The 26,791-nt window shown below is 41.0% G+C and overlaps 1 protein-coding gene across 1 annotated transcript; it reads left to right on the top strand.

Annotated features, from left to right (window-relative positions):
- Nucleotides 1-26,791, top strand: SUSD2 (sushi domain containing 2; the record flags this gene model as incomplete). The annotated part of the gene is made up of 15 exons (XM_082325478.1): nucleotides 1-67; nucleotides 2,438-2,642; nucleotides 4,006-4,157; nucleotides 4,665-4,832; nucleotides 5,079-5,253; nucleotides 6,749-6,950; nucleotides 8,048-8,133; nucleotides 8,756-9,024; nucleotides 11,572-11,715; nucleotides 13,192-13,347; nucleotides 15,066-15,314; nucleotides 16,363-16,635; nucleotides 17,077-17,259; nucleotides 22,521-22,611; nucleotides 26,710-26,791. The coding sequence occupies 15 exons, from the start codon at nucleotides 1-3 to the stop codon at nucleotides 26,789-26,791; spliced, it is 2,502 nt and encodes an 833-aa protein (XP_082181604.1).

The raw sequence follows: 26,791 nt of genomic DNA, 5'->3' as shown, positions 1-26,791 counted from the left end.
ATGAAATTCATTGGCACAGATGTTTCTTTCTTCATTCTCTTCACCCTCACTGCTCTTTGGAATGCAGGTTAGTGACTTTCAAAAATTTTGCTGCTTTTAACTACAAACTTCTTTGACTTCCGAACTTCAGAATACACACCTCAGTAAGAAATTACTGATACCATTTATACATGCTAAATCAAAGGCACAGAAGCTGTCTTTTACCAGCACGGTGTCATTTTCGTCCCCTTCCTCTGTAATTTCCAGTAGGACAGTGAATCTTTTCTGTAAGTAAACAGACAATCTGGAGAATGCAGTAAATGTTTTTAAAGACACAGAAAAACCTTCTAGCTTCCTATATTGAACAAGCATTTCTACCTCCATCACAGGCAGGTTTTCTGGTATAGAATGAAGGCTGACTTTTATTTCTGACTCGCTACCATTCCTGTTCTTTCCTGCCACACACCAACATATTATCCCAGGATAAAGGAGGAAGGCCCGCAGAGAGAAAAAAACAGAGAGGGATTTTACTACCTTTTCCTTTTCCTACCAAAAAAAATCAAACAGCCCTCCCTGTCCCCGTCCCCCCCATACACAAAACAACACTCAGCAATATTTTCTCCTCATTTTGACAGAAGCTGACATACCTGGAACTCCAAGCAATTGCTCTTCAGCCCCATGAGGGGGTGACCGTAAATTCTTTCTTCCCCTCCTAGTCTTGTTCATACATTGTTAACGACCTTTGAGGAGTAGGTGAATCCAGCAGCTTTTGGGACACAGTAGATTTCTCCTTCCCAATCCACTAGAGTCAGATCTGGTCTACTCTCAGATTCAGGAAATTCCTCCTGTCTCAGTCCCACAGATGTGGATACTGCTGTTCCTGTTTGTAGGTCCAGCCAGTATGGAGGCTGAGCCTCTATTTGCAAAGAGGCAGATACACATACTACACCCACCACATTAACACAGACAGCCGCACAGGCTAACACAGAACAGTGCTTTTACTGGCATCCAAATAAACACAGGCAGCACTCCCATAAACCTGCACACCACCCAGTTCTGTTCCTCCTCTCCAGCTGATCACAATGGAAGGTCACTAACAAAAATACAAACACACCTTTTCTCTCCAGATTCACAGACCCACCACATTCACAAATACCTTGCATGCCAGCATAGGCTTTAAATTTACCTATTAGCTAACCCAGATCCCAAGTCTCTTACATGGTCAACAGCTCAGACCTTGGGCCTTTCCAAATGCGGGTCCCCTTCTACTGACTGGCTAGTTCATCCTGAAGTTCACTTCAGATTACAACATGTGTGTGCGCACACACACACAAGACAGCAAGGTGATACAGAAAATAATAACAGGATTTAATAAAATGGCTATGGTGATCAGGTGCAGGGCTCAGTCAGAGAAACATACTGACCAGCAGCTTGTTTATATATGACTGGCTCCTTTTATGTTCCCTTCTCTCCATTTTGCCATGCACATTCTTCACCATCCACCTTGACCCCTCTCATTTTTGCTTGTGTCCTCCCAAATGAGCAACCCTCTCCTAATTACTTTTTCATCATTGGTCCCAATTGTGCTATATCCATGTCCAAATTTAGAATTTCTAATACTTACCTAGGTCATCTCAGCATTGCATGGTATTATTGATATCGTTACTCAAGCAGTGTTACCTTTGCAAGATTCCACTCCCAAAAAGGTCCTCAGTGCTCCCAGTTGTCTGTGCAGCTTGTCCATCTCACTTAACTCCCCCTTAACTGTCTGTGAAGTCCAGCTGTTCTTCACAATGTTATTGTAAGATCTGTCAAGTTCTCACTTTTGTATTGAGCAATTTTTCATGTGATGTCCAGTAATTACTCATGGTCTGTTCAGTTAGGCCTCAGCCAGACCTAAGTCAAGGGCCTAGTCATCTGTCCGTGTACCTAGTCAGCCGCTACCTTGTTAAGGTTAGACTCAAATAAAATGCACAAAAGAAAGAAATTTCAGTTGCTTTTCATAATCTCATATTAGAGCACACTTTGTTGCTAGTGTTAACTTTCCATTCATCCAAGAGCACTAGCCTTCTGTTCTCATTGATTCCCATGTAGGGTTGAGAGGGATGGGACCCCATTCTGATTTGCTTAAGACCTACTCTCAGAAATAAATACAGTTAGTGACACTCACCAAGGGGCTGCTCTGGAGATCTATCTTTCTGTTAGATGTAAAAATATCCATGGAGTTGGTGAAATTATGTACTGGCTGGGGGGTAAATAAGTGTATTTTTCTGTTCAAAATGGAGCAACCTTAATATGCAGGTGATTACAGCCTTCATCTAAATACATTCCTAAACTAGCATGACCAGCCTACTTCATTTATTTACAGCAGTCCTTTAGATGATGTACTTCTGTTTCAGAGAACATCTAGAAGAGTTCAATAACATTTCTGACTATGTTTTTTTCTTCCTTTAACAAGGAGCTCAAGACTCTTGCGCACACCAATGTGGAGAGCTGCTTGGTACCTGTTCTTGCCAGGTGACGTGCCAGTCCTTGGGGATTTGCTGTCCTGATTATAAAGAATTTTGTCTTCAAATTTCTCCATACTCAGGATCTCTGATGGGAGGCAAAGACTTTTTGATTGAAAATACAGCTCTTAATGCCTCTTCTGTGCTAACGTGCAGGTGGGTCATGATTTTATATTCCTCTGCCAAAGGGAGGTGAACCTTTCTAATCTCACTTTCCGACTTAGGTAATTACCACAAAACAGGACTTGTCTATACAGGAGTGAAAACTTACTTTGTAAAGTTGTCAGAATCCTGAAACACGCAAAGGTTCTGCTAACTCTCACCCACAACGATACATGTTGTCTGTATTTCTACACAGGATAATTTCATTTAGGTCGAGTTATTGTGTGATACAATCATTACTCTGGTAATTGTTCCCTTACCATATCAAAATAGTGACTTTTCTAAAAAAGCTTCCTTTTGGGGCTCTTTCTTTGATTTCAGTATTTTTTCAGCTTTTCCATTTTGTGAAAAAGAAGCATTAATTTCTTAATCTGAATGAGAAAGCAACCAGAAAGAAATGTAGGTAGGACACCTTACGTTTTCCCTGTAAGACAAAGCTGTGGATCCTAAGCATGTCAGTCTGTATCACACCTAGGTACATGTGTCATACATGCAAGACATACGGTGCACTGCATTTTACTGACCCCGATGTCCTGACATTCTTTCCACAGAAGGTTCTGAGTGAGAATTTGGAGTCTTTCCCATCTGAAAAGATTTTTAGTTCTTCATCAGGGAAACCTTTGACCCAGGCATTCATTCTGTAGAACATAACTCTGTACTTTGAATTACCTGCACAGTTGCATTATCATAGCCAATACAAACTTCAGTGTAGACAAGCAGAGGTAATACTTCCTGGCAGGCCCCAACTCCCTCCCACTCCCTTGGAGAAGCTATGCAGTCACCACACATAAATCCCAAAGAATCACGGGTGGGATTGTACTTTAGCACACCGGGCAAGAGCCCTGACTAGAACCAGATGGTTAAATAATGAGCAATAAGTTTTGAGTTAATCTTTGCAACAGAAATTCTAGAACAGCATGAAATTACTTTTGTTGCATTCACCGGCCTTACCAGCAAAAAATACCCACAAAACCAAAAATTTGCAAAGCCTGCATATTGTGGTCAATGTTAGCTACCCTGTAATCCTATTAATCCTGTAACATCACCTTTGTCTTCCTGCTGTCTCTTTTTTATTTGTTGCTAATTTATCATGCTCCCCTCCCCCAGTAGTTAAACAGTAAATCTAAGGCTTGCAGATTGTTGTTTATTTGTGCAGTGCACAGCAGAATCCACACTGGTGTAATAAGAACAAAGTACACAAATTTTTCCAGTTTATGTTCACTGCTACAAGCAAAACAGCTACGGGACTTGGAATGATCTACACATAACAAAAGGTTGCTTAATGAAACACAACAGAGACATCCAGAATTTTCCTTCTCCTAATCATGACACTGAAAAGTGTTTTCAACATCAACAGGTTCAAGAACAAAATCAAAACCAGTGGCTATGTTGCTAAGGATGGAAAAGCCCACTGCATCTCCCCGTTGCTGTATGAGACTGGTTTCATCCCTTTTGAAGTTTCTACAGATGATGGGCTGACATTTCCATACTCTGGAACTTGGTTATCAGGTTACTTACTTAAATCTACAGTATCCCTCTTCTTTCTATATTCTTACTCCGTGGATGCAAGATTACATAAGCCTTTCCCTTTTGATCACTTTTATTCTTCCTTAACAGGTGGTTTGACCTCAGAAAAGTCATTCTTGCTGCCCTTGTGTTAATTAACATTTTGAGAGATGAACTTTCACAGCAATTGAGTTCTGCTGCTATACAGCAGCAGCAGCATTAACTCACAGAAAGTCCTGCCTAAAAATGAGATTGACCACAACAGTTCCCTTTTTGTAGCTACTTCTATTGGAAAATAACTGCATCATGGTGTTGTAATCTAAGGACTACAGACATTAGTAAGGGTTGTGTTCTCTCAGCTTCAGCTTACTCTTTTTATATCATGCATCCTGTTAGAAAACATACCTGGGGGAAATACTGCTAAATCTTAAATAATATAGTGGCACCTTTTCAGAGCTATGCAAAGCAGGCATGTCATTAATCCTTTTTTTTTTCTGTTCTGTAATGAAGTACATCACAGCAAAGTTTCGGATGGAGAAAAATGCACGTTGGTAAATGAGACAAAATGGCAATACTATGGCACCCCCAACACTGGTGGAAACTTAACTCTTACCTGGACACACCAGGCACTTGCAGCAACCCACATCAACATAGAAGTCTGGGGATACCAGGAAACAGGTAAAGTGACACTTTTCATGCCTGAGCACAAGCAGTCATCACATGTGTAACTTACGTGCAGAGCTCTGCACAGCATACGATCACTTTCACTGAGGCCTCAAGAAGAGATCTGCAAGTATAAATAGTTCATGACAATAATGTCAGCTTTTTCTCTTCATTTACATATGGGTGGAGACATCTAATTTCAATCGTGTGATAACTGTTCTTTTCCAGCATCTGAAACCATTTTCTTCCTTTATGTGACAGGTGACAGTTACTCAGAAAACTGGGTGGCCAAATGGAAATATCTTTATACTTTGGCAAAAGAAATCCCCAATACTGGGAAATTTTCTTTCATTCCTGTACCTGCTAAAGGAAGTTACAGTACATGGGACTTTGGAATTTTGAGAATTTCACCCAGCAGCTATTCTGACGGGCAGAGGCAAGTACATCACAGCATTCATTTATGATAGGTACCTTATTATTACTTCCTGTATTAAAGATGCTGTCTGCTTTGACGTCTAAAACTGGAACTCAGGCTCCATTTCACATGAAAATATGGGGAGAGAATTGGAAGGGCAAAAGTGAGAAAAACTCATGGATGGAGGTAAAGACAGTTTACTCAGTAAAGAGGGGTGTGGGTGCAGAGGAAGTAATGCAAAGGCAATCGTTCACCGCCTCCCACAAGCAGACTGATGCCCAGTCAGTCACCCAGTAAGGGCTGCTTTGGAAAAACTCCCCCACAGTTTTATTGCTGAGCGTGATGGTCTATGGCATGGAATATACCTTTGGTCAATTTGGGTTGGCTGTCGCGGCTGTGTTCCCTCCTAGCCTCTTGCCCACCCCATCCTACTCCCTGGGGGCCAGAAACAGAGAAGGCCTTGACACTGTACAAGCACTGTTCAGCAATAGCTAAAATGTTGGTGTGTTACCAGCACTGTTTTGGTCACAAATCTAAAACATGGCACCATACGGGCTGCTATGAAGAAAATTACTCCACCCCAACCAAAACCAGTACCCTCAGCAAACTAGGACCTGCTGATTTCTTTTGTCACAACTGTGGAGGAGGCCCTAATTGTGGAACTTTTGTCACTGCAGCCACAGGCCTTCCTCTGCATTTATTTTTTTTCTATTTTGTATGCAGGCCTTTGCATTCCTACAAATTGTATGCCCACTTCCTTTTATTTCATTGTATATTTCCCCATGATTTTTGGTGATTTACTTCTGTAAGTACTCAGTACATATTCTGAGCTTGGATAGATGTTCCTTCATAATTCTTCCACATCTGCTGTTTTTGATGTAGATGGTGTAGCCCCTGTGAACATATAAATGCCACCTCTTCAGTGATAGAACATATTACTAATGCATCAGAACCTTTTTTAGCATTTAGGAGTCACTACCCGTAGAAGGGTAACCTTTTCGCTTTCTAGAGGGTTTTCTTATTACACTTCGCGTATGATGTTTTTTTCATGGGTGGAGAGCAGAGTAGCCTTGGAATGCTTCAGGGATTCTGAATGGTTTCTCCTCATCTCTTGCCATCAGGCCGGATACTACTGGGGCACAGGGTTAAGTTTTGTTAGAGATTCCAGGCGTTCTTCATTCTAGCCTAAATGGAACTACCATATGAAAAGGCATGAATAGAAAACCTGTCTCTAAAAAAGATCCATGTAAGCCAGAAACACAAATGCTAAAATGTATTCTGATTATTACGTACTTGCCGCATGCTGTCATGACACCTTCTAAATTAGGAAAATTTTTATTTGCTGTAACTTCTTGCAGGAAAAAGAAAGCAGTGGCCTTCGTAATGAAATAATAACTCTCAAGTTGAAAGATTCTTTGTAATTATAGTTAGTGATTAAGACACAGTGTTACTGTCAAAACAGTGCTTGTTCAGCTATCAATATCAGATCTATTTTTTGGCTCTTTTTTTTCCCCAGCAACATTCCATCAGTCTGGAGCTCAGAGCATGCATTGGCTTGGCACCTTGGGAAAGACTTCAGAAATGACCCAAAGGCATGGGCAACTGTGAAATGTATAGAATGGGACAGAAAGGAGGAGAAACTTCCAAACTTCATGGAAGAAATTATAGATTGCCCTTGCACCTTGGCACAGGCAAGAGCTGACACTGGCAGGTTCCATGTAAGTTATTAATCGATCCCTTTGGCTTATTACGGTTCCAAATAGAAGCTTAGGGAATGCCATACTCCCCACACACCCCTGTTCCCTCTCTAAAAGCCATTACAAGGAAATTAAATTATATTTAAATTTGCACAAGAAGCGTTTCAAATGGTAGAGGCAGATACAGCTTATCCAGATAGTAAGAATAAAAAAAGTGCCTGTAGGACAGCAGATGGAAATCACCTTCAAACAGGGAATTAATATGGTAGTTCTAGTGGTACACAGAAAACACTCAGGAAGGGCAGTGAGCTCTGTGGAGCTGCGAGCAGGGATGACTTCTTTGAGATACTACGAGATGGCAGTCTGTGTTTGTAGGCAACATCCCATGTTGGAAGAAGCAGGCCACATTTCTGCCTAGTATATCTTAATTTGCTGCAAACCCTTCCATTTTGTACTTCAGAGCTCAAGTCCACAGCTGTAATGCATTATTTCCTGTCTCCTGCTTCCTTCTTCCTTCTCAGCTTCACTGTTAACACGGAAAAGCTAAGAAATCAATTGCCATTTAGTCTCTGCTTTCACTTACAGCGCTGATCTGAGGACCAGATAGGGTAACTTCCTCTCCTATTTATGATACCAAATGGTGGCAATGTGTTTATGCATATTAAAAAAAATGTTAGATAACTTTATTACTATCCTTTCCTGGTCATGAAGCTCCAAACATGATGTATATTTTAAATGATACAGTTAAAAGCAGGTAGAGGAAAAAAAATTAGATCTACTGCACTGCCTCTGTCTAAATACATAGGACAAAAGTTTAGTCTAGCGTGACCTGTGTTTGTTATGCACTTACAGTTGAATTCCCCATCTAGCTGCATCTGTCCTTCAAGGTCTGTTGTAATAGACTGCAAAATGCTCAGGTTAGACTAACATGTTGCTCCAGTCACTTCAGTATTAAATTCACTGTTTTTCCTATCATTCTGTGCTACTCAAGGCACAGCCGCAACCAGTTCATTTAGACTTTACACATACGTCAGAGACAAAGGGTGGGGAAAGGACATAAAAATAGAAAGGACAATGGGGAAAGAACCCCATTAAGCATGAGCATTGATCTTTTTCAGACAGATTATGGCTGTGACATTGAAAAGGGGAGTGTTTGTACTTATCACCCTGGCGCTGTGCATTGTGTAAGAGCTATTCAAGCCAGGTAAAGAAAATTTTTTAAAACTGCATTTTTTTTCTGATTTGTTCCACCTCAGAGATAGCAGCACCCCAGAAGTCACAAAGGTCTCTGGACTCTCAGCTCTCAGGTTCATAGCAACAATTGGTTCCCTCTTATTCATGTATTGGCCCTCATTGCTGAGATGAAGTTAAGGCCTTAGATTTAATAAACAATTAATTGCACTGTGCTAAACTTTAGGATACCTAAACAAGCACTAATGTCTAAAAGAGATTTGATTAGGCCTGATTAAGACTTTCCTGTATAGTCTACTTAAGTTCAACAAGTTATTCTTTGCTCTCTTTCTATCATCAGAACAATTTTAAAGAGTGCTATGTTCGTGTAGCTATAAGGCCTACAGAACTTCCCTACTGCCTTGGTTAAAAATCCCTCCCTCCCTCCCTATCCCTAATCTGGCCTAGTTTATAAGAACAAAGGGGGGCTGGGGAGAAGTGTAACTAAGAGGTTAGACTCATCTCTGGACATCATATAAAGCTTGGCAACCAAAACATTTGGTTATATCCAGAAAAAGGCAATAGGTGACCTCTAAATACAAATGGACTTCACAGAGCTGAACAATGACTTTCTTCTCACTGCTTTTCTCAACCAGTCCCCAGTACGCAGCAGGACAGCAGTGTTGCTATGACTCCACAGGGACCCAAATCCTCACACATGACTCCACAGGAGGCAGCACACCTGATCGAGGCCATGACTGGGGTTCACCACCTTTCATGAAGCCACCTCGAATACCTGGCTTTTCCCATTGGCTTTATGATGTCATCAGCTTCTATTACTGCTGCCTGTGGTCTGATAATTGTCACTTCTACATGAAGAAGCGGCCCTCCAGTGACTGCAGGACATATCGCCCTCCTCGAGCTGGTAAAGGCTTCAGAATTCCATTATGGAGCGTAGTTTTTTGATACAACATTGGCTTTTAGAATATTTGTATATGTATGTCAGTTGACAATGGTGAGGGTACAATCTCCTGTGGAAAATTTCCATGGAAGGTTTCTATTGATCTATCAGTGGCAAAATCTGTGTGTGTTTTTTAATTGTCCTGCAAGATTTTCTGCTGTTATCTCATTAACCGCTGGAACCTAAATAGCTAAAGTTTAGTAGTCAATGTCCATGACTTCCTATCATCAGTGGGCACTTTCTCAGAAAGAAGATGGTTAGGGATGGTTAATCACAGCTTGGCAGTAGCTAGAAAACCTGTCATGCTGAAAAATGCTGCTCATATCAAATATGGAAGTTTTACCATTTACAAGTGTGTCTATTGTTCCTGCCCCTTGCTTTTAAGTAGTCCTCAAGTCTTGCCATATCTCTGTTGCTGCCACATGTCTTGCCACCTTCTATGCTGCTGGGGTGCTGAGGTGTCCAGCAGAATTGTGGCCTCCCGTAAAGAAGGAAGGTGCAAAGACACAGGGGTTTGCTTCAGGCCAAAAGGAGAAAACTGCAGAGGGCACTGAAGGAGGTAGCTAGGACGTGATGTGATACAACATGAGACTCTCCCAGGACTAGCAATGGCAGAAAGTCTTTCCTGATTTCTCCCATCAAATTTTCCTGTCTGGAAGCAACAAAGGAATAGGGAGCTGGGAGCCAAGTGTGATAATAAGGTTGGAAGGGCAAGGTCCTTGCCAGCCCGTGGCCTCCCAAGTGAGGCGAGCAGGGCAGACATGGTGATGGCAGCAGCAGTCAACCTAGAGTCCAAATCTCCAGATGAGTTTTTGGTGACAAGGCAGGTCTGAAGGAAAGCTGAGATGTCAGTCTGCTGGACAGGGTCGAAAGTAACCAGCGTGAGACACAGTCCAGTGATTGCTGGGCAAGTCCATAGTGACAAGGCATGTCCAAGGACAAGTCAGAAAGTCAGTTGCAGGTCTGTGTGCAGATCAGCAGGGTTCATGGCCAGGCATGGGCATGGCTGTGTTGGAGATGGAGACAGGTACACCTATGACACAGCTCAGGCAGGGACTGAAGGCCTGGGCCTGAGCCCACGGACAAAGGGTATAGGTAGAGGGCCCGGTGAGACTGGTCAGTGGAATTAAGGCCTATGAGTGTGCTCAGGGCCACTACAGGAAAGAAAGGCTACAACATACCTCTCTTAAGAAAAGACATGTTGATGAGGGATGTGAAGCACATGGTCTTGCAAAAAGATTCCCAAACATACTTATGCCATTACATCCATCTCTCAAACATGACAAAAACCCATCATGCAGCTCTCACTAAGCACTGCAGATGCTTGTCTTTCTCCTACAAACTATATGCCAAACTGCCTGTGCTACTGCACAGCCAGGAGAGTGTTCATTAACCTTGTGCAAGCTTAAGCAAAAAAAAACCCTAAGAAAACTGAGAAAACTAACCCTCAAATGCCACAGAACCCTCTGCTAAGATCTTAATACTAAAAGCTTCTCAGAATATGCCAAAGATGGATGCAGCAAAATCAGCTGAAACAAAAAAAGTCACCTACCTCGGTACTTATAGAACTCTCCTGGAACATGGGATGCTGGGCTTAAACACCTCATCTGCCCGATGCGGAGAAACGTATCACTCAGGAGCAGGCCTTCTTTACTGTGATTTTCTGTTGTGAGTGTTCATTTGCTGTGTGCATTTTGGTTTCAAAATCCCAAGTGAATGCACTAACTGCTGAGGAGCAAAAAAAAAAATAAAATGACCTTCTTTCTCTTGGTCTAATGAACCTGATTTATGGAGGGGACTCCTTCTCTAGGGAAAGATGGAGAGAGACAATGATCCCAAAATAGTTAACAGTCAAGTGGTTAAGGACCTACCTGTCACATGGATGTCCTTAGTTGTTGAGAGTCGTACCTCAGATCAGATGACACAACTTCAACTTTTTCTGCTGGAGGGAAGAGGGGCCTTCTGACCTCTTACTGATCTAAAAGGCAAAACCAAGGTTATCTGCTGAACTCCAGAGAGGCTTTGGGGCTGAGGATCACTGCCATCTCTCTCTGTTCAAGCCAGATGAGACTTCAAAGCCACATCCCATTTCTCTGACTGTCACTTCCAGCTAAATTTGGAAGTTCCCTGATGAGCTGCTTCTGGAATAGCCCTGTGTTTGTGTCCAGATCTCCCCATACATTCCATGCGAATCAGGCTTCTAGCCTGACAGCAAGGTAGGGGGTCTATCAGGTAAGCATTGCTGCCCATAACAGCCTTTTAAAGTGTGGCCCTAAATGTTGGCCAATGAAGATGACAGTAACTGGAATGACATTTCTCACTGTTCCCACAGTGCTGTTCAAGGTTGTCATGGCTGTTCCTCATGTCACATTTGCCATGGATCAGTCTTGCATTTTTTTCCTTTGTTTAAATGCCATTCTTTGAATCACCACAATGAGATTTTTTTTTCTCATGAACCTAAGGAGTTGTGATTTTGCTTGTTCTTATTTCTCTTTTTGCTTTTAAAAACAGCATCTGCTTTTGGGGACCCTCACTTCCTCACATTTGATGGTCTGAACTTCACCTTCAAAGGCCAAGGAGAATACACGTTGGTAGAGTCTGATCTCACATCCCTAAGAGTGCAAGGGAGGACACAGCAGGTACACTTTCCCAATGGTAAGTTGCTAAGATGATGGTAAGAGAGGAAGCAGTTACCTTCTGAGGTTGCTTGGTTTGCACTTTACAGCATTCCTCCTATCTTCTCTAGTCTTCTCCTTTTTTGGCCACTTGTGAAAGGTCAACATTTTGAAGCTAATCAGAAGGCAGACAAAATGTTCAGGAAAAAAGTAATTTCCTAATCAAATTATTTGCTAGTTTTATTGGGTATGAGTAATGGAAGTGTTAGGTTTTCCGTTGTGTTTAAGAGCTCAAGAAAACAATTCTCATTTCTCTCCATGCCCATTCCCATCTATAAGGAAACATAAGGTCAGTTGTAGGAATCAGTCAACAGCCATAGCTCCCAGCTGATGCATTTTGATAGTGTTGTGGCTGAAAATTAATAGAAAGCAGGTAAGCGTATGCCCTGCTTTGTTTTCTTTCTGTGTCAGGTGTATATGCATGCATGTGTTGACAGAGCAAAAATGTCTTAGAAGGAGCTGAGAAAACATACTTTGGATGGGGAAAAAAAATTCTTTCTGAGTACCTCAAGCTGGCAGAAAGGTACAGAATTTCTGATGGCAAGTTGGTTAAGGGGGTCATTTTTTTATTCAAAGGGACTGATTGCAAAGCAAAACTTAGGGCAGAAGAAGCTTTCTGGAGGTACCTGTGGCCTTCATCATTTGAATGGGCAGATTGCAAACCACCCTGTAAGAAGGAGATTGTCATATACCTGCATTTTAAAATGAGGGAAAAATAGAGTATGAAGCAGCAGAATGGGATCATGCTTCTCATGACAACCTGAAAAGCCTTAGGTCAGATACTTCTTTTTATGCTTTTCCTGTATCTATCAGGCTTGCCTCAGAAAAGAATATTCCAACTGGCCTCAGGGATGCACTTCAAGGATTTGGTACTTCTGGTAGAATTGTAAGGATGGACTAAAAATTGTCTGTGAGTTTCAGCACCACGTAGACATGAATACTTATACTGAATATCACATTGGATAGGATGGAGATTATCAAGGAAATACTTTGCTCTTGATAGATTTTACTGTGTTTGTGGTAGAAGTGCCATGAGTCACTGAGCAGTTCATTCTGAAAATCAGATTCTTAAATTTTTCTTCACTCAGTTTCCTTTTTCTGTCATGCCCTCCCTGAAATTATCTTCACTTTTCCCAGGCCTTACTCACAGGACTGAATGCGCAAGAAGGAGATCAACCAGTCTCCTTACATAGCTCAGCCACTGCTTTTGGGGTGAAGAATTTAGAATTTACATTAGAATTAAACATTCTGCTTTCAATATACTGTGCTGGTAGGAGACTTATACTGTGGGTTTTCATGTGACTTACATGCTTAGCAATTCCCTCAAAGATAAACATTCATATTTAATTATTTTTAGGAAATATCTGGGGTTTTTTTTGCCTGTATCATTATAACCTTCCATATTTACTTTATATCATGTTGGGTATTTTGTGAGGGTGTTTTTTTTATTTGGAAGGAACTGGGGCTCAGGTGACAGGCTTGTCTGCAGTGGCCATGCAGGAGAACAACTCTGATGTGATCGAAGTACGCTACTCAGAGGATTTCAATCTGGAGGTCCTGTTGAACCAGAAGGTCGTCAACTTCTCTGAGCAAAGTTGGATGGACCTGAAAGGTTAGTTACAAATATCAGCCTTGTAAGCTATTGTATTCTGATGGAGCCCATGTATAGCTAAAAATATCTCTAGATGCATGCGTTTCAACTCTCTTTTCAGTGTCCTTTTGCGAAACAAGCTGCAGGTCACTCCAAAAATTCTGTAAGGAGTGAAACAAAGGACAGGCAATGTGTCCCAGCTCATTAGAATCTATTTTATTATTACATGACTTTCTCCAGTTCAGTTGCTGCCAGACTGAGGCAGAATCAGTGGTAGTGCGCAGTTGGCACGGGCCTTGGTGAAAGAAATGAAACTGAGAGCACAGGGGAGAATGACCTTTCCATCCAATTTGCCTACCTGGCCCTGTCTTTGTACTAGCCCAGTGTATGGATTCCTCTGGCCTTTGAGACTGATGACAGCTACAATATGGGCAGGAATATAGCCACCAGAATTACAGGCTACACATCTCCTTCCAAATAGCCGTGGATCAAGCATGCTACAGAGAAGCACACTGTGGTTACCTGTGTTCCCATGGAGAGGTGTAGCAGGGAGTCATGGTTCAGGTGAGCACATCAGAACCTGCAGCCTTCCTTCTTAGTTAGCCTAGCTGTAACTGGAAGCACCTATGCTGTGTCCAGGAAGAGGCAGAGTCAATTGATTTGCCAGTAGGCTAGACTGTAGCACGTTCTTCTCTCCCAGAATGTCCAAATAACATAGATGATAACCTTTACCAACACCTGGTGGTTGCCTGAACTTTCTGGGATGTGAGAGGAGTATGAAGGGATGGCATGCAATCCTGGCAATGACAGTGAAGTGTTTTAACAGGTGGCTTCAATGCCCACATCTTCTATGTCCTCTTTCAGTGACTTGTAGAGTAATGATTTTCCTTCTCATCCCCTGGAGGATGAGTGGAATTAAAAACTCCTTACTCCACATTCTGCTTTGAGCTTACTGCATCTAATGCAATGAAACCTACCAAGCAAAATGAAATATAGTAAAATACAACCAAAATACATAATATAACTGAATTTCACATTCACCTATCAGGAGCCCTCTTGATCGGTCAGATGTTATTCCTTTATTCTTCCACCAAAAAGGCTATGAAAAGTTGACTTTTTTTCCTCCAGGAGTGTGATCATTTGATTAGTCTGTATAATAATTTGACAAATACTCCAAACATTACTAAAATTTTAACAGTAAGCCTCCTCTTCAGCAGAGGAAGCTTTCTGTGGCTGGCAATTAGTATTCCTCAAATGGCTGGAAAATATAATGAAGAGCATAGGGAAGGCTACACTGACAAGGAGCTGCAGAAGCAGAGAAATGCGGGAAGGAAAAAAAATGGAAGGGACAGCAATGGGGCTTGGAGAAGGCATATTAGGGAGGTCTTGACAAAACAATCAAGAAATAGAGGGAACCTGTGACCACTGAGAGCAGTGCTTCAAGCTCACAGTCACTCTCTGTTGTAATCATCTCATATCTTAAAGATTCTGCTCTGGGACACTGGTAGAAGGCAGTGCAGCTTATATCAACTGTGGGCCTTTTTTTGCTACTACTCTGTAGTAGCAGTCTTACCACAGTTTTAGGTGTGAAGGTGTAGCCTCCCTTTAAATGCTTCTCAGAACGGAGCCCAGAGTGGAAGGGAGGAAAAGCTTTATGAAAAATGGTTAAAACTGATGACACAACAATCTGTTCACTATGGATAATTAGCTATTTTGTCCTCTTTCTCTCATTGTTATAGGTCTCTTTCTCCATTCAACAGCTGATAAGAACATCACAGTGATGTTCTCTTCTGGGTCTGGAGTGGAAATAAGGGGAAGTGGAGGATTTCTGACCTTGACAGTTCTGCTCCCAGAGAAGTTTATGAATCACACACAAGGTCTCTTTGGGGTAATGAATGGCAATACAGAGGATGAGTATACCTTCAAGAATAAAACCACCATGTCAGTTCATGCAAGTCCCCAGCAGTTGTTTGAGTTTGGAGCTAACTGTAAGTCATTTCTCTGGTCTATTATTATATTTTCTTTAAAAATTCAAAAGAGCTTGTGATTTACAGACTAGCAAATGAAGTCTGTGCTAAGCAACCTATACTGCAGGAAGAGAAGGGAGTAAGAGAAGTATGTCCTCTACCCAAGTGAGTAACGTAACTAGCCAAATGACTGAAGACAGAACCACAATGGAGCGTCCTGCACTTTGTTCCACCAAGAGTCAGAGTTCATATTTCACAGCTTACACTTTCAGAATTCCATCTACTATGGTCAGCTGGACACAGCATCACCATACTAAAACGTTACAGAAGCATAGCAATAGCCAGTGTCAGATATCTTTTTCCAGAACATTAGCAATGTTTCCATCAAGTACTGTGCTGACAATCTAAAGAATCATTTATTAAATCACAATTTAATAATTGTTTCTTTAAAAAAAAGGAAGGGGGGTGTAAAAGAATGGCTGTTTTCATTTAATGAAAGTGATTAGGCTGCTACACCTAGCCTGCAGCTTTAGACTGGTTACCAGTTGATCTCTGTATCAAGCACAGTGTAGCCATACTCCAGGATTCCAGTCATACTGAAAAGTCTCACTGCTGCTAGTTCAGGAAGTTTCTGATTTAGCAGAGTGAAAGCAAAAAGCAGGGCCACAGCAGACATGATAAATTTAGGGACAGGCAGGAATAGGATTTGTGTTGCTTGTAATGTTTGGTTTAGCTAGCTCTGTCTGAGGTACTTGTTTATCACCATTTTGCCAGTAGGCATCTAAAACCATCTTTATGTAAAATCATAGCTACACAATTATTTGGATCTAATTTTAAGTAATTGATCAAACACCAGATTAACCAAACACTAACTTTAGTGCCAAGTTAAGATGCTGCATATAAAAAGGAAAATAATCTTGAGTGGAAGGAAGCTGTAGAGCCTCATAAATCTCTTCCAGCTGTAGCTATGTTTACGTAAATAAGCACTTGGATTAGCAGCAGAAGGTGGCATAGGTCTGTAGGTAATGTTACATATGAATCTTTCTCTCTTTCTTCTCTGTCTCCCAAGGGGCTATTGAAAATGGAACATCTCTCTTTACTTATGACACAGAGTTCTTACTGAACAATTTCTTTTATGGGGAAAAGCACAATGCTTCCTTTCTGCCGGTGTTCTTTCCTTATGAAGACCCTGATGATCCTCTAGTGAAAGAGATGGTTTCGCTTTGTGACTCTGACCCATTCTGCAGATTCGATGCCCTGACAACAAGAAGCCTTCAAGTGGGACGTTCCACAAGACTATCTCATCAGAATCACAAGCTGCTGGTAGAAAATCTAGAGCCAGGTGATACAACATTCCACAAAGCATCCATCACTAGTTCTTTCTGCAGGACATCTAGATGGTTAACACTGTTCGAGGAGGCTTTGCTCACCTGTAGGTTCACGCACCTGTAAACACTCTTATCAGGAGGAATTGTCCTTGTACCAGCAAAACTTTGCACTGGTAGGATACTTACTTAGACAAACACAAAATAAATTTCTTTCTATTTCTTCCACTACTACATTGCTGTGTAGAACCCTTATCCTCATTTTCTATGCCTTCACCTGTCTTCATTGGACTTACTTAAAAATAAAAAAAAAATTAAAAAATCAGAAAGTATTGTCTTTCAGCCTAAAAAACTTCATCTTTCCAGGAGTTGCCACTAAAATGCCATTTGAATCATTGTGATGGAGATTTACTAGTCCAAATCCAAAATACTTTAACCAGATATGTCTCTTTTACTAGTGATCTCTTGTGGCTGGCTGGATCATCCCACCAATGGAACAAAGAATGGAACTAACTACCTGCTGGGCTCAACCATCAGTTTCATCTGCAATCAGGGCTATGAACTCACTGGGTCAAAGGAAAGAATTTGCCAAGTGACGGGGGCCTGGTCTGGAGACACACCGAGTTGCGTCCCGAGAACAGGTCTGTTTCGTTTTAAATGTTACAAATTGACATTAAAAATCTTTATCACAAACAAAGCGATCTCAGTATATGATGATGGGCCTTGACAAAAGCAACTTCTCTTACTTGGGAAGACATTGGACATGAGATCCCTGGGTTTCTAGAATGACTAAATTTCAAATCTAAATAACAGGTGGTTTATGGTAGTTTGGGTTTTTTTAATTCATTTCATGTATCTACTCTTTCTAAGGGTTTAGGGCTACATGCTTCCCTTTCTCTAGGTTTGGCTGAAAGGAACTGGTAGGCATTCTTCTTGAGTGGATGACCTAAAATATATTTCGAACTCAGTCTTAGAAAAACAGGAAAGCATAGTACTTAGCTAAAAATGATTCCGTAACACAAAAATACAAAGGCTACAAAAAGAACCCTTATTTACAACATAATTTTCATGTAATTTTCTTAAGTAAATGTAATGTTATTTTAGCAGCTTTATAAATATATTATTATGCATACATGCATACACGCAAAGAACTAGAGATTCTTGAAATCCTTTAGTAGCCACATAATTTGAGCTATTTTTCAAGTATAAATGATAGCACAACCCCCAACCATTTATTGTCATTCTTCATTCTGTCATCACTAATAGTTTTAACTTTCTTCGCAAGTAACTGGGGCAAATGTATATCCAGTCGGAGCCATCTGGGGGTGTGGTTTATGAAGTCACACATTATACAATGAGTGCCTTAAGAGAAACTTTGCAGAAAAGGATCTGGGGGCCCCGTGAAAACCTAGTTGAACACAAGCCAGCAGCATGCCCTTGCAGCAAAGAAGGTTCATGGTGTCCCAGGCTGCATTAGTCAAAGTATTGCTAGCAGGTCGAGGGAGGTGATCCTTCCCCTCTGCTTAGCACTGGTGAGCACCTGCAGTACTGTGCTGTGTTCTTCAGCACAAGAGAGATGTGGACATGCTGGAAAGAGTGCAACAAAGGACCATGAAGATGATTAGGGGACTGGTTCATCTTTCCTATGAGGAAAGGCTGAGAGACCTGGGAGCTGTTCAGCCTGGAGAAGAGAAGCTCAGGGGGTGGAGAGGGATCTTATCAATGTGTACAAATACCTGAAGGGAAGGTGCAAAGAGGACAGAACCTGACTCTTTTCAGTGGTGCTCAGGGATAGGACCAGAGACAATGGGCACAAACTAAAACACAGGAGGTTCCCTCTGAATGTCAGGAAACACTTTATTACTTTGAGTGTGATTGAGTACTGCGAGGTTGCCCAGCGAGGTTGTAGAGTCTCCCTCCGTGGAGATATTCAAAAGCCATCAGGACATGGTCCTGAACAGCTGGCTCTGGATGGCCCTGCTTGAACAGGGGAGTCAGGCAAGATGACACCAGAGGTCTCTTCCCACCTCAACTGTTCTGCAATTCTGTGATTTGAGAGCAGACACAGCCCACACTTGTTGAAGGCTTCCACTCTTTTGTTCTAAAGGATTATGTTATCTCAAAACATAATGTATTATTCTACAGCAGTAATGAATGATGTAATAGTATTTAGTATAAATAACATAAATGTATTACCCCTCTTCTGTCACTACTATTAGATTATCAATTAGCCTGGGATTGTTGGAGTTAGTAGCAGCTAGGCGGTCTCTATAATTTACAGGAAACTGCCCAATATTTTCTAACAGTTTCAACTTTGCTTTATTCATACACGACCTACACTCCAAATGTCCTCAAGATGGCAATGTTTCAAAGCACCAGGGTGATGCAAGGCCACATGGCATGTTGAAGCACTTCTAATGCTGAGCTAATTGTTCCCGAAAGTACTCATCAAATAATTCATATCAACAGATTCTCCATTCTGAGCACCTTCCAAAGAAATGTAGAAAGTACACAGCACATCAGCAATGACTTCTTGGCCAGCTGACACATTTCATCAGCCGCTGCAGGCCTGCACCAATTGCTTGTTCATTTCCAACACAGTTCTGCAGGTTTAGTGATATTTGTGAAATGAACTGCAGTGAGTTTGGGCAGCAGACTGTGGGCTTTAGCATAAAAAATAACTATTGAACATTTGCACATACAAAACAGGGAATATTGCTTAATTTTAAATAGACGAGTGAACATTTATGGAATGTTTTCTTGGACCAGCCATTGTTAGTAATCAATATGCAACTGATTGTGTTCACAGGGGCCAGCCTCAGTAGTGATGCTATTTTGGAAAGAGTGAAAGTAGAGGTATTTCAAAACATTTCTGTTTAATATGATAGGCCAGAGCATATGGAGTACTTTAGTTAACTGTTGAAAATATGAGAGATTCAGAAGTTTAGAAGATAATTTGGCATGCTTCATAGTTCACAGTAATAATAGATCATCTGTCAAGAGTCTGAGAAGAATGAAATCTTTACAAAGTAAGGCCAGATCTTAAAAAGTCAGTGGCAAAACATTTTGCCAAGCTGAAAGCTAAGAACATTTTTCCATTGCTGCCATCAACCGCATACATACTGGATAGGAGCCAGTCAGTCTCAATAAGCAAACTGGATGCTGACATTTACACTACAGAAAGGGGGGTAAAAAGCCAGCCCTGAGAGATCGGAGGAAAGGAGTTGGAAGACACGCAGAGATTAACTGCATTCAGAATGATGGAGACATGCCGCAGCTTTATGAATAAGCAAACAAAAACCACAATGTTTTCCAGCACATGGTTTCATGAAAGATGACAAAGAACAACAAGGTGTGAAAGAATTTTATTGATCTGATTGTAACAAAGAGCTTCCTTACTATTTGATATTTGGGGTTGTAGTTCATTTGTAATCCATTTTATCAAGCCCTGTGACAGAGAGCCTTCTTGATGCCAGGAAAATGCTGACAAAATTAATGGACAGCACTTCCAAATTTCTGGGCGCCTGAATGGGTGACCACTGACCTAGCCACTGTGATTAGTGGTCACATTTTTACTTCCAGCATGAACTATTAAAACACGCTTTTTCAAATGATTTCTTTCATGCTGGTCAAGAACACAGGGCCCAGTCCTCTATTATTCTCAGCTTCCAGGGGTACTTCTTTACAGCGCTGTGCCCATTACACTTGCTGCAGTTTTGTGGCACATCAAATTCAAGCTCTGTATTGCAAATCACCAAGGTTTTTTAGTTGCTTTTTGCTTTTGTTTTTCCAAAGCTAGAACAGTTAAAATAAAGGCATGAGGACTATGAAAACTGGATAGGAAGAGAGACGGAAACAAGAAAATTGAATGCCAGTTATTTTGCAAAATCCATTTCTGTATTTGAAATTTCAAACAAAAAATATGCTGTTGGGCCTGCATATTGTTGCTTTTGAGTTTTGCTTCCTTGAATTAAAGTTTCCATGGAAATCCTCTGCTAATAATTATTTTGCTATGCTTCTAATTACAATCCCACTGCAAGTCTTGCCAGTACCACAGCAACCTCCCTTCACAGAATATCACATAGAGGAAGAAAAAGAAACCATCCAGCAGAAGCAAAAAGGAGAATCTATTAAAATCAGAAGTAAAATGCAGCTAAAAATTATAAAATCTTAGCAATATGTATACATATAATCTGTTTGTGACAGACAATAATTTGGTGGTGTTAAGTGCAATCTAGTTTTGTCTGTCTTTTTTTTTCTTTTTTTTTTTTCCCCCTCCTCGTTTTTAGGTTTCATTTTCCAGGCTCAAACTCTGTGTAAATAGAGTTCTTTTTTGGAAAGTTGTCAGAAATCTCATTAGTCTCCTGCACTTGTTTTCAGATGAGGATGCCAAAAAACATTAGGTCTTCCTCTTATGGAATTGTTGTCTGTCTATCATTTCCAGCAGACCGACTGCAAAACATACTAAAATCAAGAAATATAACCTGACATTATAAATTAAATGCAAAGATTTCACAGTAGAGGCAAATCACCACTGGACCAAACTACCACGGCCAATGGTGTGTTCTCATCACTTGGCAGAGACAGGGTACCTGCCTGTAAGATGTGTGTAAGCCAAACAGAAGTTTTTGAGCCCTGTACAGAAGTTACTGGATGAAGGACCAATGCCTGTAAAACAGTTTATGTATCCCACTTCCTTCCTTAAACTTCAGTATAAACCAAATTAGAACCCAAATAATCTATTCTAGGATCATGGAAGTGTCTGTTACATCACTCTGCCATCACCATGTGCTAGGCTGTAGTTTGGGCAGTTCTTCCTGCAGGCATGACAAAGCAAAGGAAGGAAAGGCTGGCAAAAATGCAGCCCAGATGCATTAAAGCTCAGGTGCACCACTGCTCACCTATCTCTAAACAGGCCGTGTGCTCCCTGATACATGCATATAGTGCTATCACTAGGTGCAGAAAAAGGGCAGAGCATTGAATCTGTTTTGACCTTAAAACACCACAGTGGCTCAGAGCCAAGGAAGTACACTTCTGTTTGACTCTCTGACACTGAACCTGTGACAAACATTGCTCACACTGGGACTTGCAGTTTTTCAGTGGTGGTAGTCCAGCAGGTGTTTTCCTTAAAGGATACAAAATTCAGGAAGCATTGTTTCTCCCAAACAGTTCACTCCAGATGCTGCATCTCCTATACTTTTACAAATCTCAAATTTACCTGTGTGATATCTTTAGTTTCCATTGCTCACCACAGCCATACAGCGTCCTGCTAGCACTGTCCTACATCAGGAGAAAAGTGACAGAACTGGTAACCTGCAACTCTTTATTAGAGTAAGAAACAAGAGGAGATGTTATTCAAAATTTATTTAATATCTGGTTTCTTTCTATCTTTCATGTGCCCTTATTATGCAGTCACAGAATTAAATTGACACTTTTAGCATGTTCATACTGTCTGATGCACTTCACCATACCCACATCAGAACAGTCACTTTTGCTGTCTTTTACATAAAGCATTAAGCAGCAGAGGCAGTTTCAAAAATTTAATGCCAAAATAGGGGCAATTTTTAAAGCAATCAAACCATATGGAAAAAGAATTGAAAAATTGGCAGTTGTTGGGACTAGCAGGTCTGCATAAATATTGTACATTCATGATGTTGACTACACATTAACTACTAGCCATCCTTTCTTTGTGTTAGAACTGCTTTTGCAGCCACCTGCCCTAAATATCAAATGTAGGATTTATGTGAGTTCCTAGTCTTTACCAGTTTGTTCCATAAATACAAAGAACAGTAAAATTAACACTGTATGTACAATTTAAAAAATTGCCACATGACTACATTCAAATGGATATGAAGAAATGTATCATCTTCCTGTTTTCTTCTGGTTGGTCTCTGTTTTTCAGATATCAAACAAGTAATTCTTCTTGGCTGTGTATTTGGAATAGTCGGTCTTGCAGTCCTGGCACGTCTGACTTTCCTATGTAGAAAAGAGAGGTAAGACTTAATTGAACTGAAAACACAAATGAACCTGCTAAAGAAATAGCAAGTGTTATGACCTTTTTAATTATTTTTCTCAATAACAAAGAAATCAAACATGATATTTTCCTGCTACTATCTGTTATGAAAAACATCACGTCTGAATAGTCTTTGTGTCCTGCTGGAAGACTATGGAGCAAAGGTGGAATTGTATTATCAGGACACACAAACATGTGATTGATTGATTGATTGATTGAGAAGGAACAGGACTTTTTGGTCAAAATAATTTATTGGTTGAGTGATAAGGCTACCTGATTAAAAGTGTTCTGTTTCAGAACAGGTGTGCTCATGATACCAATAGGTAAATTTGATGTATCATCTAAGGAATGCATTGCATGATACTGTAACTTTCCACATATCTTTGAATATATTCCCTTTTTTAGGCATGCATGAATTTGCCTAGAGAATGCTCTTGTGCCAAAGAGGTGAATAGAATTTCAAAGATGTATCAGTATGCTGTCTATTCTTGGAACCTTTCTACCACACAGAAATAAACTCACTATAAAAACTATTACATTTTTAAAAGAAATCTCTACAAAATGTTATGTGGCTAGTAAATTGCTTCTTTGAGGTTTTAGTCCTTTGTTTTAAAAGGTTGTTATGATTTCATATATTCTGCATATAATTCATCCTGTTAGCCAGTGCTAAAAAGACACTTAGAAAAAATATTTTTAGCTCCATGCCTTTCTAACAGGTTCATCATTGCAGAGACTCTTGAAACAGAACCCAGTATGACAGCCATGTCCATCACTGAAAATACAGCCCATTGATTCTGAGCTCAATCATCAATTAACTGCATCTATCAGAGGGCCAGAGACATTGCTAAATGTTGCCCCTTCCCTATAAATCACATAAGCATTGTTTTCTACACTTCACAGAGAACACTCATACCCAAAACACTTTTTCTTCCTCGCCTTTACAAAAAAAAAAAAAAAAAAAGGATACTCAATACAGTGTAGATAACAGCAATAATTAATGTTTTTTGCATACATAAAAATACATAGACAAAAGACATCTCCTATATTTGCCAAATTCTACACACATCAGATTCCCACATATAAAACCGACTGCTTTAAAACACTACTATTACAGCTGCATAGACTTAGAATCATAGAATCATAGAATCGTTAAGGTTGGAAAAGACCCTTGAGATCATCGAGTCCAACCGTTAACCTATCCCTGCCAAGTGCACCACTAAACCATGTCCTCAAGCACCATGTCTAACCTTCTTTTAAATACCTCCAGGGATGGAGACTCAACCACTTCCCTGGGCAGCCTATTCCAGTGCTTGACTACCCTTTCGGTGAAGAAGTTTTTCCTAATATCCGACCTAAATTTCCCCTGGTGCAGCTTGAGGCTGTTTCTTCTTGTCCTATCACTTGTTACTAGAGAGAAGAGACTGACCCCCACCTCGCTACGACCTCGTTTCAAGTAGTTGCAGAGAGCAATAAGGTCTCCCCTCAGCCTCCTCTTCTCCAGACTAAACAACTCCACTTCCCTCAGCCGCTCCTCATAAGACTTGTGCTCCAGACCCTTCACCAGCTTCGTTGCCCTTCTTTGGACACGCTCCAGCACGTCAATGTCCTTCTTGTAGTGAGGGGCCCAAAACTGAACACAGTACTCGAGGTGTGGCCTCACCAGTGCCCAGTACAGGCGCACTATCACCTCCCTAGTTCTGCTGGCCACACTATTCCTGATACAAGCCAGGATGCCATTGGCCTTCTTGGCCACCTGTGCACACTGCGGGCTCATGTTCAGCTGGCTGTCAACCAACACCCCCAGGTCCTTTTCTGCCAGACAGCTCTCCAGCCACTCCTCCCCAAGCCTGTAGCTTTGCGTGGGGTTGTTGTGACCCAAGTGCAGGACCCGGCACTTAGCCTCGTTGAATCTCATACAGTTGGCCCCGGCCCAACGATCCAGCCTGGCCAACAGATCAACGCTGCTGGGCCTTCCTACCCTCCAGCAGATTGACACTTCCACCCAACTTGGTGTCATCTGCAAACTTACTGAGGGTGCATTCAATCCCCTCATCCAGATCATCAATGAAGATATTGAACAGGACCGGCCCCAACACTGAGTCCTGGGGAACAGTACTCGTGACCGTCCACCGACTGAATTTGACTCCATTCACCACCACTCTCTGGGCTCGACTGTCCAGCCAGTTTTTAACCCAGCGCAGAGTGCACTTACCCAAGCTGTGAGCAGCCAGCTTCTCCAGGAGAATGCTGTGGGAGACAGTGTCAAAGGCCTTGCTAAAGTCCAAGTAGACAACATCCATAACCTTCCCCTCATCCACTAAGCGGGTTACCTTGCCATAGAAGGAGATCAGGTTAGTGAAGCAGGACCTCCCTTTCATAAACCCATGCTGGCTGAGCCTGATCCCCCGGTTGTCCCACACATGCCGCGTAATGGCTCTCACGATGATCATCTGCTCCATGACCTTTCCTGGCACCGAGGTCAGGCTGACAGGCCTGTAGTTCCCCGGATCCTCCTTCCAACCCTTCTTGTAGAGGGGCCTCACATTTGCTAGCTTCCAGTCATCTGGGACCTCCCCGGTTGACCAGGACTGCTGATAAATGATGGAGAGACTTCTCACGTTTGGGAGCAGCTTGCTTACAGAACTGCTACTCTAAACTCATCATTGTACATCAAAAACTAATTTAAAAAAATAGAATGAAGCCATCATCCCTTCTAAATTCTTGTATATTTTGCAAATGTGTAGGTAATTTTCATATGCTACCAAAAGTTTATCATTTATGAAAAAAATTTTGAGAGAGTTTAATAAAGTCCATACCACTCAGCAAGGCCATATATTTGGATAGCACTAGAGGATGCAGTCCTTTGTATAGCAGTAACAAATTTTGAATGGATAAATTTTAACTAGGGAAGGCTTATTAGACAATTATTGAATCATGAAAGTCTGTCATCTATACTCTTCTGGATATCAGGGTAAATATAACTCTATGAGAAGTCATATGTTTTTATATAAGAAGAGAAAGAAGTAGTCCTACATACTGTAGGGTTTTGAAAACTTCTGCCTCTGCACCCAACTCTGACAATCATCCAGAAAAGGAGCTGCTCTTGGTGTTCACAGCTAGGACCATACTTACATAGTAAGATAGAGTGAGGTATCTTAAAAAGCAGCAAGGCCAATAGAAATATACAAAAATCCTAATCATTGAATGCTTTGTGCTTTTAGATTTCTTTCTCCTTTAACAAACAAACAGAAAAACAAGTAGGAACTATATTTTCAAGCTTTCCTCAGCCACCTTTCTATCCTAAAAGTGGAAGTTAAGTTTCTCAGATAATCACATGATTCTATGAGCAGAGATTGGGGGAGGGTTGGGGGCAGAATCACAGTATTCAGAATAAAAACTGCAGGAAATCAAAATACCAAGGTGCTCAGTAAATTGGTTTATGCTTTTCCCTCTCAGTTAGTTGTGAGGGTTGCTAGGTAGTCGTAAATGTATCATCTATTAATATTTTGGTGATACGTTTCTCTTAGCAAAAAAAAAAGCCAGTGTAAGGTCCAGAATTTACCACTGAATCCCAAGTTCCCTGCTCACTCAGAATTTTTTTCTCTGTCTTTTTTGTACTCAAAACCCAACCTTCTTTCCAGACCCTTCATTATCAGTGCTTTCAAACCAGTGACATTTGCCCAGTTTCTCCTCTTGCTCCTATAATTTAGACCATCATACTAGAAAACAGAAATTGATTGTTGCACAGGGATAACAGCAAACTTTCAGTATTCTCTAACTTCATCAATGTTGCTCAAACAGAAGAAGCGCTACATATCCTTCAGTCACTACTTTTGGTAATTTAAATATTTTGAATCTTCAGAAGTGTATGACTGGGCAGGGATATTGTTCCTTGGGGGAGGTATGCACTGGCATTACACAGAATTGGTACCTTAAAAATCGGTGCAATATTACTAGTCCACCTAACCCAATATTCTTCTCACCTTGATCTAAGCAATGACATTATGGTAACTACTTTAACAGTCATCTCTAGCCTTTTTTTATTTTTTAAACTTTTTCTTTGTCTTTTCTTCCAAAGATACAAAGGCAAACAGAAACTTGCTTCAGAGGTTCCAGTTGTATCTGAACAAGAAACAATGAGATTCCAGAGGAGTTTTTAA

Source organism: Platalea leucorodia, assembly GCF_965183815.1.
Source record: "Platalea leucorodia genome assembly, chromosome: 12".
In the NCBI taxonomy this organism is placed as follows: domain Eukaryota; kingdom Metazoa; phylum Chordata; class Aves; order Pelecaniformes; family Threskiornithidae; genus Platalea; species Platalea leucorodia.
The sequence above is the reverse complement of the archived record's forward strand: the minus strand, read 5'-3'. Positions and strand labels throughout refer to the sequence as shown.